At 50.6% G+C, this 14,450-nt stretch overlaps 1 protein-coding gene across 3 annotated transcripts in view; it reads right to left on the minus strand.

The window, feature by feature from the left end:
- Positions 1–14,450, minus strand: part of IQANK1 (IQ motif and ankyrin repeat containing 1) — a 184,822-nt gene that overhangs the window by 115,508 nt on the left and 54,864 nt on the right. For all 3 annotated transcript variants that reach the window (XM_050939360.1, XM_050939359.1, XM_050939358.1), the window contains exon 4: positions 4,961–5,094. In XM_050939360.1, coding sequence (XP_050795317.1) covers positions 4,961–5,094 — 134 coding nt within the window. The remainder of the gene's footprint in view (positions 1–4,960; positions 5,095–14,450) is intronic.

Here is a 14,450-nt window from a genome sequence, read left to right on the forward strand (position 1 = left end):
TGAGGTTGGGATGTTGAACATGGCTGTGGTCCTGTGTGATCAAGTGTGGAACTAGGGGCAGGCTGATTGGTGTCTCCACCGACAGGTTTAGGAGTGTAGTATACCAATGCTGACATGGCCAGGCTGGAGCTATCAATATCAAAGGCGACCTTTCCTTCCTGACCTTCAGCAGAGCCTTGTGAATGATGAGTGAAAACGTGTAAAACAGGTTGTCCTTCCAGGGAAGGAGGAATGTGCTTGCGATCAAGCCCCGGCTGTGATTCAGGAGGGAACAGAACTGCAGGCACTTCCTGTTGTGTCTTGTTGCAAACAAGTCTATGTGTCGTCAAGTATCAGAGGGGTAGCCATGTTAGTCTGGATCTGTAAAAAGCAACAAAGAGTACTGTGGCACCTTATAGACTAACAGAAGTATTGGAGCATAAGCTTTCGGGTGTGAATACCCACTTCATCAGATGCAGTGGGTATTCACTCACGAAAGCTTATCCTCCAATACTTCTGTTAGTCTATAAGGTGCCACAGGACTCTGTCACTTTTTACAAGTCTATGTGGGGAACTTCTCACCTTTGGAAGATGCTGTTCACAATGTCTGGGCAAATAGACCACTCGTGGTTGCAGAAGGACCGGCTGAGATGGTACACCAACTCGTTTTCAGATCCTGGAAGGTAAGAAGCCTTGAGGGCTTCCTGACACAAGGGAGAGGAACATGTTCCACCCTGTCTATTTATATAAAACATTGCTGTTGTATTGTCCCTCATGACCAATAAAGATTTTCCCTCCAGTAAGGCTTGAAAGGTCGAGCAGGCCAGGAATACTACTCTTAGCTCTCTGACACTGATGTGGAGCGAGACCTCCTCTTGGGACCAGAGGCCTTGAGTCTTCAGCTTCCCCACCCCACCCCTGACCCGTCTGTAACCAGAGCAGGGTGAGGTCTTGAATGGTCTGCACAAGGGCTTCCTTCTCATGTATTGAGCCACCACAGGAGGGCCTCGACTACCAAAGAGGAAAGCGCAACCACTTTGTCCAAGTGGTCTCGTCTTGGGCGATATGCTAATGCCAGCCAAGACTGAGGCGGCCTGAGCCACAGTCTTGCTTGCTGAACCATATACATACATGCCGTCACGTGCCACAGAAGTTTCAGGCAGTTCTATGACATGATAGTAGGGTAGTAGTGCCTGAGGTCCTCTATGATGGAAAAAATAACCTGGAAACGAGATTCCGGGAGCAATGCTCTGGCTTGCTTTCAATCCAGCACAGCCCATATGAACTCTATCCTCCGAGTGGGAGTAAGAGTCAACTTTTGTGTATTTACCAATAGGCCTAGCCCGGGGGTGGGCAAACGTTTTGGCCTGAGGGCTACATCTAGATATGAAAATTGTACAGTGGGCCAAGAATGCTCACAAAATTGTGGTTTGGGGTCCAGGAGAGGGTGATGGCTCCAGCTGGGAGTGTGAACTCTGGGGTGGGGCCAGAAATGAGGAGTTCAGGGTGTGTGGGGGCTCCAGGCTGGGGCACGGGGCTAGGGTGTGGGGTGAGGGCTCCAGCTGGGGGTGCAGGCTCTGGGGTGGGGCTGGAGATGAGGGATTTGGGGTGTAGGAAGATGCTCCGGGCTGGGACTGAGGGGTTTGGAGGGCAGGAGGGGGATCAGGGCTGGGGCAGGGGATTAGGGCGTGGAGGAGGTTAGGGGTGGAGGCTCTGGGTAGCGCTTACCTCAAGCAGCTCCTGGACACAGCGGCATGTCCCCTCTCCATCTCCTATGCGAAAGTGCAGCCAGGCAGCTCTGCACGCTGCCCCGTCCACAGGTGCTGCCCCTGCAGCTCCCATTGGCTGCGGTTCCCAGCCAATGGGAGTTGGGGGGTGTCTCTTGGGGCAGGAGCAGCGTGCGGAGCCCCCAAGCTGCCCCTATACGTAGGAGCTGGAGGGGGGACAAGCTGCTGCTTCTAGGAGTTGCGCGGAGCCACAGCATGCACAGAGAGGGGAAAGCCCCCAACCCCACTCCCCAACTGGAGTGCCAGAGTGGGGCAAGTCAGTGACCCCAGTCCCTGGCAGGAGCTCAAGGGCCGGATTAAAAGGTCTGATGGGCTGGACACAGCCTGTGAGCCGTAGTTTGCCCACCTCTGGCCTAGCCTGTCAAAAGTTGACCTTATCAGGTCCACGTGCTCTTCTATCTGCACCCTGGTGCGTGCCTTGATCAGCTGGTCATCGAGGTATGGAAACACCTGTATACTTTGTTTCCTCAGGAAAATGGCAATGACTGCCATGCACTTGGTGAACACATGAGGAGCCACTGAGAGGCAGAAGGGGAGGACCATAAACTGATAGTAGGTATGGTTCACTATGAACCTGAGGAACCTTCCATGATTTGGGATTATTGATACGTGAAAATACGTATCCTTCAAGTTGAGGATGGCATACCAATCCCCTGGATCCAAGGAAGGAAAGACCATGCAGAACCTCAGCTTCTTCATGAAGCTGTCTAAGATGGGTCTAAGACCACCTTTGGCTTTTGCAATTAGAAAACAGTAGGAGTAGAGCCCTTTGCCCCTTAACTCCCAGGGGACCCCCCCTACTGCTCCCATTCTCAGGAGCATCTGCATCTCCTGTATTAAGAGTTGCTCTTAAGTGTCTGTGAAGAGGGATAGGGAAGGAGTGTGGGAAAGAGGGAGAGAACTGAATCAAAGGGAATATCCCAATCCAATCATGCATAGCACCCACTGATCTGAAGTAATTAGGGCCCACGCACAATAGAAGTGGGATAAATGATCCAAAACCCACAGGTGAGGTAGATCCAGGATCTACGGGACACTGTTCTTGCTCTTCTGGCTTGCAAAGATGACGCGGTGCTGGTTCCTCAGGCTCGTTGTTGACCTCGGTGCTGGGTCTGGTGCCAGTCTTGGTACTGCAGGAATGCTCATGGGTCAAAGGAGGGAGCAGAGGAGCTCTTCCTTCAGAGGCAACTGATCATGACCCTCTTGAATACGAACTCTGGGCCTGATGAAATGCTCATGGGGTCCAAAAGGGCCATTGCGCAGGCGCTTGCCACTGCGCTGGTCAGGGCATAAGGGGGAGAGACTGCCCTGCATCAGGCCTTAGGTGCTGATGCCGCGAGTGGTGCTGACTTATCTTTGAGGCATAAGACTCCACCTCCAATGGTGAAGATTTGCTCCGTGGCGACCAGGCGAGTCGATGCTGGATGGTGTTGGAGAGCGGTGCTGAAGAGAAGTTGACTGGTGCCACGACATGGCTGGCTTGTCTCTAGATGGCACCGAGTGCCTTTGTGGTGCCAGAGGTCTGGCATCAGTGCCCTCTCACACCTGGCGAGAAACAGCAGTGCCATAAGAGCTATAAGGTCCCTAGCTGCTTTGAAAGTCTCTGGCATGGAGGGAAGCTCTAATGTCTCTCCATGGTACTTCCTCGGAGGGGAGTCCAGAGGCACTGGGCTCAACAGACCCCTCAGCAAGGCCGGAGTCCATGGTGCCGCACTAGACGGCCTGGAGCTGGAGTGGCCCGGTGCAGGTCGCACTCCTCTCAAACCCTCATGCTCAGCTGTTTTCAGTGTGGGTGAGCACCTCCTATCCATCTTTCTATGCTTCTTTTGCAGCACTGGTGATTGGGAGCAGTGCTGCATCTCTCCAAATGAGGAACTCTTCGGTGCCAGAGAGAGTCCTGATGGTGCAGAAGACCCTTAGTCCCAGAGTCTTTCCTCAGTGCTGGGAGCTCCCTCATTGAACCAGTGCACTCCACACTGATGCAGACATGCTAGGTGCCAGTTCAGATGGACTCGGCTCTGAATGTGGGCAGAGAGCTGGCTCCATCAAGAGGAGTTTCAGTCTCTAGTCCCTCTCCTTTTTCATTCTGGGACAAAATCACCTGGAAATCTTTCAATGATCTTTTTGATGGGATTCTCTCATACACTTCAAACATGACATGTGGGGATCACCCCTAGGCATAGGCTTTTGGCAAGCCCTACTCGGTTTAAACCTTGAGACCAAGGCATGCCCCGATCTCAGGGAAAAAGGGGTGGGATTGACCCTGATAAGTCATTAACTTACTATACCCAAAACACTAACACTATTAACTATTTACAAGAAGAAAGAAAAGAGTCCGCTAGGGAATCAGTTGCCGAAGCAAAAGAGAACAATAGTTCTAAGAGATGTGAGCTAGTCCGTTCATCTCCACGTGGCATTAACAATGAAACATAATGATGATAATTTAAGTATGAACATTAATTCATTTAATGCTGATTAAAGCATGCTGGAAAGAAGAGGCACAATCATTATTGAAGATCTGCACAATATACTCTTGTGATGCCAAAATGAACTGCCACTCATGTGGACAGATCATAGAATGTAGGCAATGCATGGGAGTTTGTCAACATTTTTTATTTTCCAGTTTCACCATTGATGGTCCCTCCAACCATATTTAACCCATTTTCTATTGTAAAAATTACAGAGCCTTGCAACAGTTTAAAATTTAGTCTTTACAGTAAAAAGTAATAGGCTACAAATTCTTGTGGAAAGGGTAGCAAACCTCAGACTGAGATAGGGGGTGAGGGGAAGAGGATGATCCTAGATAGTACAGGGAACCTTTAAAACAGAGAGACAAGGTTATGAAAAAAAGAGAAAAATAAATATATTTGAAACAGCAGAATCCGTTCTCTAGTATCTTCTCTCTCATAATCCTAGGAGCTTTTTTCCATAGCAGAAGATTATGGTGCATAGCTTATCTCAAAACTGATTAAATTTTTTTTTTGGAAAATAAAAATGAATGTCAGGATAACAGCAATGAGCCACTATAGGACAGGCATTAGTCAGTCAGAAGTGCACTTGATGGCCGAGAGTGCTAGACCCTGTGCGTCAAAACACAATTAAGGCCTGCACTCGTCCATCCTATTGCTATATTGGTGCAGTTACCAAATCTTCTAAATGCCCTCTCTGTATTTCCAATTAAACTTACTTCTTACCTCTCTCTGGAGGCGCTCCATCAACTCTGTATATTCTCTCTGCTCCCTAAGGCGCTTCTCCCTTGCTCTGCATGCCAGGATGCGACGGAAAGCACACTGCAATGTTAGCACAGCCTTTTCTTTGTAGTTCAGTTCTGTGTGGTGCATACAGAATGAATGAAGATAGACTGCAACCCAATGTGGATATGAGACGGTAGAATGGCAGGCAGAATTCAATGTTCATAAATGCAAGGTATTGCACAGTGGAAGGAATAATTTAAACTTCTCGTACATAGTTTAAAGGTAACCAGCCACTCAGAAAGAAGATTTGGGAATCACTGTGAACAACTGGTCAATGTGCAGCAGTGGTCAAAGACTAGAAACAGGATATCCACGATTGTTACTCAGAACACTGATTTGTGCATTCAAATGACAAAATAGATATTTTTCAGCTCTAACTTCTAGGAACTCCATAAAGGTAATTGGTATATCTCCAGTTATTACCTGTCTCCTAGAACTGGAAGGGACCTTGAAAGGTCATTGAGTCCAGCCCCCTACCTTCACTAGCAGGACCAATTTTTGCCCCAGATCCCTAAGTGGTCCCCTCAAGGATTGAACTCACAACCTTGGGATTAGCAGACCAATGCTCAAACCACTGAGCTATCCCTCCCCCTCCTCCTATAGCCATCTGGCCTAACCCTGTCACTGTACCCACTTCATGATAGTTGTGTCAAGCCTGCTGATAGTTGTGATAGTTCCAATCAGACCAGAGAGATTGTTCAAATGAAAAAGACAGCTACCTTTTCCGTAACTGGTGTTCTTCGAGACTCATAGACTTTAGGGTCAGAAGGGACCAATATGATCATCTAGTCTGACCTCCTGCAAAAAGCAGGCCACAGAACCCTACCCACCCACTTCTATAACAAGCCCCTAACCTATGTCCGAGTCATTGAAGTCTTCAAATTGTGGTTTGAAGACCTCAAGCTGCAGAGAATCCACCAGCAAGTGACCCATGCCCCACGCTGCAGAGGAAGGCGAAAAACCTCCAGGGCTTCTGCCAATCTGCCCCAGAGGAAAATTCCTTCCTGACCCCAAATATGGTGATCAGCTAAACTCTGAGCATGTGGGCAAGACTCACCAGCCAGCACTCAGGAAAGAATTCTCTGCAGTAACTCAGATCCCATCCCATCCAACATCCCATCACAGACCACTGGGCATACTTATCTGCTGATAATCAAAGATCAATTGCCAAAATTAAGCTATCCCATCATACCATCCCTTCCACAAAGTTATCAAGCTTAGTCTTAAAGCCAGATATGTCTTTTGCCCCCACTACTCCCCTTGGAAGGCTGTTCCAGAACTTCACTCCTCTAATGGTTAGAAACCTTCGTCTAATTTCAAGTCTAAACTTCCTAGTGTCCAGTTTATACCCATTTGTTCTTGTGTCTACATTGGTACTAGGCTTAAATAATTCCTCTCCCTCCCTAATATTAATCTCTCTGATATATTTATAAAGAGCAAGCATATCCCCCCTCAGCCTTCTTTTGGCTAGGCTAAACAAGCCAAGCTCTTTGAGTCTCCTTTCATAAGGCAGGTTTTCCATTCCTTGGATCATCCTAGTAGTCCGTCTCTGAACCTGTTCCAGTTTGAATTCATCCTTCTTAAACATGGAAGACCAGAACTGCACACAGTATTCCAGATGAGGTCTCACTAGTGCCTTATATAATGGTACTAACACCTCCTTATCTTTGCTGGAAATACCTTGCCTGATGCATCCTAAAACTGCATTAGCTTTTTTAACGGCCATATCACATTTGCGGCTCATAGTCATCCTGTGATCAACCAATACTCCAAGGTCCTTCTCCTCCTCTGTTGCTTCCAACTGATGTGTCCCCAGTGTATACCTAAAATTCTTATTAATCCCTAAGTGCATGACCTTGCACTTTTCACTATTAAATTTCATCCTATTACTATTGCTCCAGTTTACAAGGTCATCCAGATCTTCCTGTATGATATCCCGGTCCTTCTCTGTGCTAGCAATACCCCCCAGCTTTTTGTCATCCGCAAACTTTATTAGCACATTCCCGCTTTTTGTGCCAAGGTCGGTAATAAAAAGGTTAAATAAGATTGGTCCCAAAACTGATCCTTGAGGAACTCCACTAGTAACCTCCTTCCAGCTTGACAGTTCACCCTTCAGTATGACCCGTTGGAGTCTCCCTTTTAACCAGTTCCTTATCCACCTTTCAATTTTCATATTGATCAACATCAGAGAGATGTTGCTCATGTCTGTTCCACAATAGGTGTGCATGCTTGCCACATGCACTAGTGTAGGAAGTTTTTCCCCTAGTGGTACCTGTAGAGGAGCACCCCTAGTGACTCCTGGAGTGGCGCCTCCACGGCGTGATATAAGGGGTGCTGCGTGCTCCCCCCACTCTCAGTTCCTTCTTGCCAGACAACTCCGACAGAGGGGAAAGCAGGCGGGATGTGGAATACACCTGAGCAACACATCTCGAAGAACACCAGTTACGGAAAAGGTAACTGTCTTTTCTTCTTTGAGTGATTGCTCATGTGTATTCCCCAATAGGTGATTCCAAACTATATCTGTTGGAGGTGGGTAGGCGTTCACAAACTCTCGGGACAGAGCACAGCCCTGCCGAACCTGGCGTTTTCCCTGGTCTGGGAGACGACTGCATAATGTGAGGTGAATGTGTGAACTGAAGACCATGTGGTAGCCCTGCAAATGTCCTGAATGGGGACACAGGCTAAAAAGGCAGCCGACGAGGCTTGTGCCCTAGTCAAGTGTGCCCTCACAATTGACAGCGGAGGAATTCCCACCAGGTCATAACAGGTACTGATGGACGAGGCAATCCAGTTGGAGAGCCGCTGAGTGGAGATCAGCCAACCCCTAATGCATTTGGCCGAGGCAATGAACAGCTGCGAAGACTTCCCGAACAGCTCAGTCCATTCCAGGTAAAAGGCCAGAGCCCATCTCACATCCAGCGTGTGGAGGCGGTCAAAAAAGCAAACAGGATGTTAGGAATCATTAAAAAGGGGATAGAGAATAAGACTGAGAATATATCATTGCCCTTATATAAATCCATGGTACGCCCACATCTCGAATACTGTGTACAGATGTGGTCTCCTCACCTTAAAAAAGATATTCTAGCACTAGAAAAGGTTCAGAAAAGGGCAACTAAAATGAATAGGGGTTTGGAGAGGGTCCCATATGAGGAAAGATTAAAGAGGTTAGGCCTCTTCAGCTTGGAAAAGAGGAGGAGACTAAGGGGGGATATGATAGAGGTATATAAAATCATGAGTGATGTGGAGAAAGTGGATAAGGAAAAGTTATTTACTTATTCCCATAATACAAGAACTAGGGGTCACCAAATGAAATTAATAGGTAGCAGGTTTAAAACAAATAAAAGGAAGTTCTTCTTCACACAGTGCACAGTCAACTTGTGGAACTTCTTACCTGAGAAGGTTGTGAAGGCTGGGACTATAACAATGTTTAAAAGGGAACTGGATAAATTCATGGTGGTTAAGTCCATAAATGGCTATTAGCCAGGAAGGGTAAAGAATAGTGTCCCTAGCCTCTGTTCATCAGAAGATGGAGATGGATGGCAGGAGAGAGATCACTTGATCATTGCCTGTTAGCTTCATTCCCTCTGGGGCACCTGGCATTGGCCACTGTTGGTAGACAGATACTGGGCTAGATGGACCTTTGGTCTGACCCGGTACGGCCGTTCTTATGTTCTTATGCTCCTCACTGGCACGTGGGGCCTGGGGCAGAGGACTGGCAGGAAAATGTCCTGACCCATGTGGAGGAAGGAAGAATGTGGGCGGAGCTGGACCTTATCCTTATGGAACACCGTGTTCGGGAGCTTGGAGGTCAGGGCCCTGAGTTCTGAGACCCGCCTAGACAACGTGATCGCTACTAGGAAGGCTACCTTCCACAAGAGGTGCGCCCAGGAGCACACAGCTAGCGGCTCAAACAGGGGACCCATCAGCCGGGCCAGCACCAAGTTCAAGTCCCACTGCAGGACTGGGGGCCTAATGTATGGGAAGAGATGATCCAGTCCCTTAAGGAATCAGCCAGTCATGGCATGGGAGAATACCGTGTGCTCCTGCACCGGCGGATGGATGGCCGATATGTCTGCCAAGTGCACCTTGATGGACGAGGTCACCAGGTCCTGGGCTTTAATGTTAAGGAGGTAATCCAAAATGAGCTGGATCAGGGTAGCCATGGGGGAAACGCCCTGCTCAGTTGCCCACTGGGAAAACTGAGACCACTTTGCCAATTAGGCTCAGCGCATGGAGTGTCACCTGCTTTCCAAGAGGATGCGCTGAACCCCTTCCGAGCACGTCCTTTCCTCCTGGCCTAACCATGGAGCAGCCATGCCGTGAGGTGGAGTGCCGCTAGACTAGGGTGGAGGACATGGCCCTGGTACTGGAAGAGCAGGTCCAGGTGGGTCAGTAACAGCCATGGCGGGGTGACTTCCAGGCTCATGAGGGTCCCGTACCAATGCTGCCTGGACCATGCCGGGGCAATCAGCGGGCGGCTGCACAATGACAGTGCTCCTGGTACTGGCATGGACATAATGTCCCGGGCCGCTTGCAGGGTCTCTGGCATGGAGGGCATCTGGACATCTGGGGAAACCTGCTCTGAACGGGCCGGGCTACTCCACTCAACCTGAGTCAGAAGCCTAGAGCCCAGTGGGGACCGAGGATTGCCCAACATGAGTCTAGCCTCTCCCCAAGTCTTGCTCCAGTGCCGTGGCAGAGAAGGCCTCTACTGAGCCTTCTTGGTGTGCCTCGTGGACGAGAGCGGTGCCGACTGGTAGATGGCACTGGGGGGGGGTCACTGCGCACCAACACCATGGTACTCGGTGCCAACTCAGAGTGGCGCGCTGGAGTCGGGGTCAAAGCCGACTCTATCAGGATGTCCCAGAGCCTAATGTCTTTCTCTCCTTTAGTCCGAGGCTTGAACGACTTGCAAACCTTGCAGCGATCGTTGAGATGGGTTTCACCCAAACAGCGTAAACAGTCTGCATGCAGACCACTCACTGGCACTGGTTGCCTACAAATATCGCACGACTTAAAACTCGGGGCACGGGACATGCCCTGGCCCGGGCACACTAACTAAACTAATCAAACTACTAACTACAGGTATCATACACTGAAAGAACAAGAGTTCTGGGGAAGAGCTAAAGCAAAGCTGGAGTAGGGCAGTTCCAAAGCACCTTCACTGGCGGGAAGAAGGACCTGAGGGTGTGGGGAGAGCGCAGTGTCTCTTATACCGCGCCATGGAGGCGCCACTCCAGGGGTCACTAGGGGTGCTCCCCTACAGGCAGGACCGGCGCTAGGGGTTTTAGTGCCCTAGGCGCATGGCAATTTCGCAGCCCCGCACGCTGGTCCCGCGGCTCCGGTGGAGCTGCCGCAGTCGTGGCTGCGAGAGGTCTACTGGAGCCGCGCGAGCAGCCGACCGTCCGCAGGCCCGACTGCGGCAGCTCCACCGGAGCCGCCTGCCGCCCCCTCCAGCAAAACGCCACCCCCCAATAATCCTGGCGCCCTAGGCGATTGCCTAGGCTGCCTAAATAGAAGCGCCGGCCCTGCCTACAGGTACTGCTAAGGAAAAAACTTTCGACACCGGTGCACGTGGCAAGCACACACACCTGTTGTCGAATACACATGAGCAATCACTTGAAGAAGAATCCTATTTCCTTTCACTCTGTTAGACAACCTGGGATAACTGTTTTGCTATTTAATATCCTGGAGGTAGAAGGAAATACAGTAACTAATCAAGGACCCAGGCTGACATTTAAAAAAAAAAAGTACCAATTTCCACTAGTTTGTGATTAAATTTCTGCGTCAAGCCCATGTTAAAGTGCCTTATTATTAATTAGTGTGTATCTTGGATGACTAACATGTTGCTAGCATTCAATATGAATAAGCAATACTGCTGTAATGGGTAAAAGTGCTCCGTACACAGTGGTGCAAGCAGAATTCATTTCTTACCAGTATGCTGCACCAGCTAAAGGGGAGTTGGGCACATGTGACCTCCACTCATGACCCCCCCGCTCCACCCCCACCCCAGAGCCCTGCGCTCTCCCCCTTCCTTCCCCATGATCCATCCCGTTACCAGAAGGTGGGGGTGGTTTCTGTCCTCCTCTCACTGCGCCAGAGATTTCTGAACCACAGGGCTCTCCGGAACTGCAGTGGCAAAAGGAGCAGAATGTGGGGCCACTAGGCAACCCCACGCAAGCAGCTCCTCTGGCATGGCTGTACCACCCCCAGCCCTTCCATGCAGCTGTGTCTCCCGAGTCCTGGCTGGGGTCTGTACAGTAGCCCCACTCGAGGACAGGGCTAGGCTGGGCTGGGCTGGAGGCAGTACAGCCACGCTGGAGAAGCTACTGGCATGGGGTTGCCTAGTGGCCACATGTTCTGCTTCTTTCGCTGCTGTGGTTCCCTACTCCTTTTGCCGACATGGTTCCCGGGAGAGCCCTGCAGTTCAGAGCTCTCCTGGGAACCCCAGCAGCGAAAGGAGTAGAACGTTGGACTGCAAGGCAGTCCCACGCCGGCAACTTCTCCAGCATGGCTGTACCGCCCCTAGCCCTGTCCTCCTGTGGGGTTGCTGTACAGACCCCAGAAAGGACTCAGGAGACACAGCTGTGTGGAAGGACTAGGGGCGGGAATGAGAGAAGTACCGCCATGCTGGAGGAGCTGCTGGCGTGGGGGTCACCCAGAGGCCCCAGGTTCTGCTCCTCCTGTGTCTTTCTGGTACGGTGTACTGGTTATAAATATCTGACTGGTATGGCATACCGTACCACCCTACTTGTACCACTCTCCATACTATTTACCAAACCAGTTTGAGTGACAATAATACGATTAGGCATTATTTCCCTTTTATATTGTGTGATGGGGCAAGGCCAGATGGCTACAGTAAAGTAGTAAGGAACAGGTATGTTAGCCCCAGGCTAAACAAATCCCTAGTACCATGGTAACCAAATGGCAGTTGCTCCAGGTTAATCCAGACACCTGAGGCCAATTAAGATCTTTCTAGAAGGCAGTGGAGATAGTCACATTGATTGGGCCACCTGAAGCCAATCAAGGGCTGGCTGAAACTACTTAAAAGCCTCCCAGTTAGTCAGTGAGATTTGGGTGTAGGAGCTGGGAGCAAGAAGTGCAAGGAGCTGAGAGTGAACTGCTGGAGGATTGAGGAGGATAAGCGTTATCAGAAACCAGGAGGAAGGTCCTCTGGTGAGGATAAAGAAGGTGTTTGGAGGAGGCCATGGGGAAGTAGCCCAGGGAGTTGTAGCCATCATGCAGCTGTTACAGAAGGCACTATAGACAGCTGCGATCCACAGGGCCCTGGGCTGGAACCCGGAGTAGAGGGTGGGCCCGGATTCCCCCCTAAACCTCCCAACTCCTGATCAGACACAGGAGGAGTTGACCCAGACTGTGGGTTCCACCAGAGGGGAAGATCACTGAGGTGAGCAAATCCGCCAATAAGTGCAGGACCCATCAAGGTAGAGGAGGAACTTTGTCACAACTGGTGTCAGGGGTAGGATTTTTGGTGTGCACAGTGTGGCGGAAGAAGGAGGGTGATTTAAAAAAAAAAAAAAAAAAGAGAGAGGGTTTTTTTTTTTTTCCTTACCATAATGGATGACATAGTGCAGGCACTGATACAAGCCACAGTGGCCCAGCAGGAGGCTACCCATGTCCAGGCAGCCACCCATCAGGAGGCAGTGTGGCTGCACCAAGAGACTAATCGCCTGCTGATGGACCAGGCTTCTCAAGACTGAGCTATGTTGCGGGAATTGGTAAACCAGGCAAGGACCCTTACAGAGCTGAACCGTGGCCATGATGGGATGCGGCTCATACAGGCCAGCCATTGGCTGCAGAAAATGACGCGGAAGGATGATGTAGAGGCATACCTTCTGGCCTTTGAGAGGACAGCCCTACGGGAGTCCTCGCCTCGAGATCAGTGGTCTGGCATCCTTGCCCCATTCCTGTGTGGGGAGGCCCAGAAGGCCTACCATGATCTGCCTGAAGAGGCTGCAGCAGACTACCCCCAGAAAGCAGAGATCCTCGCCAGATCTGGGGTAATGACCGCAGTGTGGGCCCAGCGGTATCACGAGTGGAGGTACCAGGAAGACACAACCCCGCGGTCCCAACTGTATGACCTCACCCATCTCACACAAAAGTGGTTGCAAACAGAGTCCCGGAGTACGGAAGAGATACTAGAGGTTCTGGTCATCGACTGGTACATGAGGGCACTGCCACCAGATCTCTGCAAATGGGTAGGCCAGAACGATCCGTCCACCTATGATGAGATGATCACACTGGTAGAAAGACACATGATAGCCAGGGAATTGATCTGACTACCCAAGGAAAGCCGCTTTCGTAGCAAACACTCAACCCCAACCCTGGAAGGTGGGGCAGCCAAACCCCTGGGGAGCCCTAGGTGGAGGAAGAGGGGGGCCGAAAACCAGCGGAGACCCCAGAAGGAAGGGATTAGCCTGAGTGGGGGGAACCCTGGGACTAAATCCCCTAACCCACATGATAGGGGAATGATTAGAAACAATTATAGATGTTATGCATGCGGGGAGTGGGGACACATAGCACAGTGTCCCAGCACTGAGGAGCCTATGCAATGCAACTTGGGGGATTGGGAGGTCCCATGCTCCCTTATCCATGTTGCGGGCGTCGCATTAGCCCCACATAACTACACCAGGCTGGTGAAGATAAATGGAGCAGAGACTACAGCACTTGTGGACTCAGGGAGTGCTATCACCCTTATATCGGGTAAGCTGGTAAAAAGTAGCCAGCTGCTACAAGCCAAACGCATAGCAGTGACATGCGTGCATGGGGCTGTGAGCCATTACCCCACCATCCCAGTGGAGATAGAGGTTCAGGGGAACCCCATTGAGGTGACATATCCTGTAGTAATTGGGAGGGACTATCCAGGGTTTGATAATTTACTCCTGCCGGAGAGGCTGGAGGGAGGTGGGGACCCTGTTGGCAGCAACTCATCGTTGGGGGAATGTCAACCCCCAATGTTTTCTGAGTTTTCTCAGGATCTATTCTCAGCCCCCTATAAGGCCCGGAAGACAAAAAAAAGAAAGGAAAGCCGCGAAGGCCTTGGGAACCAGGATCCAGGGCCAGAAGATCGTGCTAGTAGACAGATGGACATGAGCAGCCATCAGAGAAACTATCAACATGGAAGGTGAGCCGGAGGCTGGCCCCAGCCATGATGGTGATGAGCTGTTGGAAGAAGCAGAAGCTGGCCCCTGGGAGCTCAGGCAGGTTAGTCGTGGGAGAGAGACTTTCGGGCGGGACCAGGCAGAGGACCCTAGATATGGTAACGTCAGGAAAGAGGTGGCCGAGATAGATGGGACACCAGTGGAGGGGAAGGTCTGGGGTCCAGGACCCTATTTTATAGTGAAGAAAGATCTCCTGTACCGTGTGGTGCAAATGCAGGAGCAGGAGATACATCAACTTCTGGTACCAC

The sequence above is a fragment of the Gopherus flavomarginatus genome, chromosome 2, assembly GCF_025201925.1.
Source record: "Gopherus flavomarginatus isolate rGopFla2 chromosome 2, rGopFla2.mat.asm, whole genome shotgun sequence".
In the NCBI taxonomy this organism is placed as follows: Eukaryota; Metazoa; Chordata; order Testudines; family Testudinidae; genus Gopherus; species Gopherus flavomarginatus.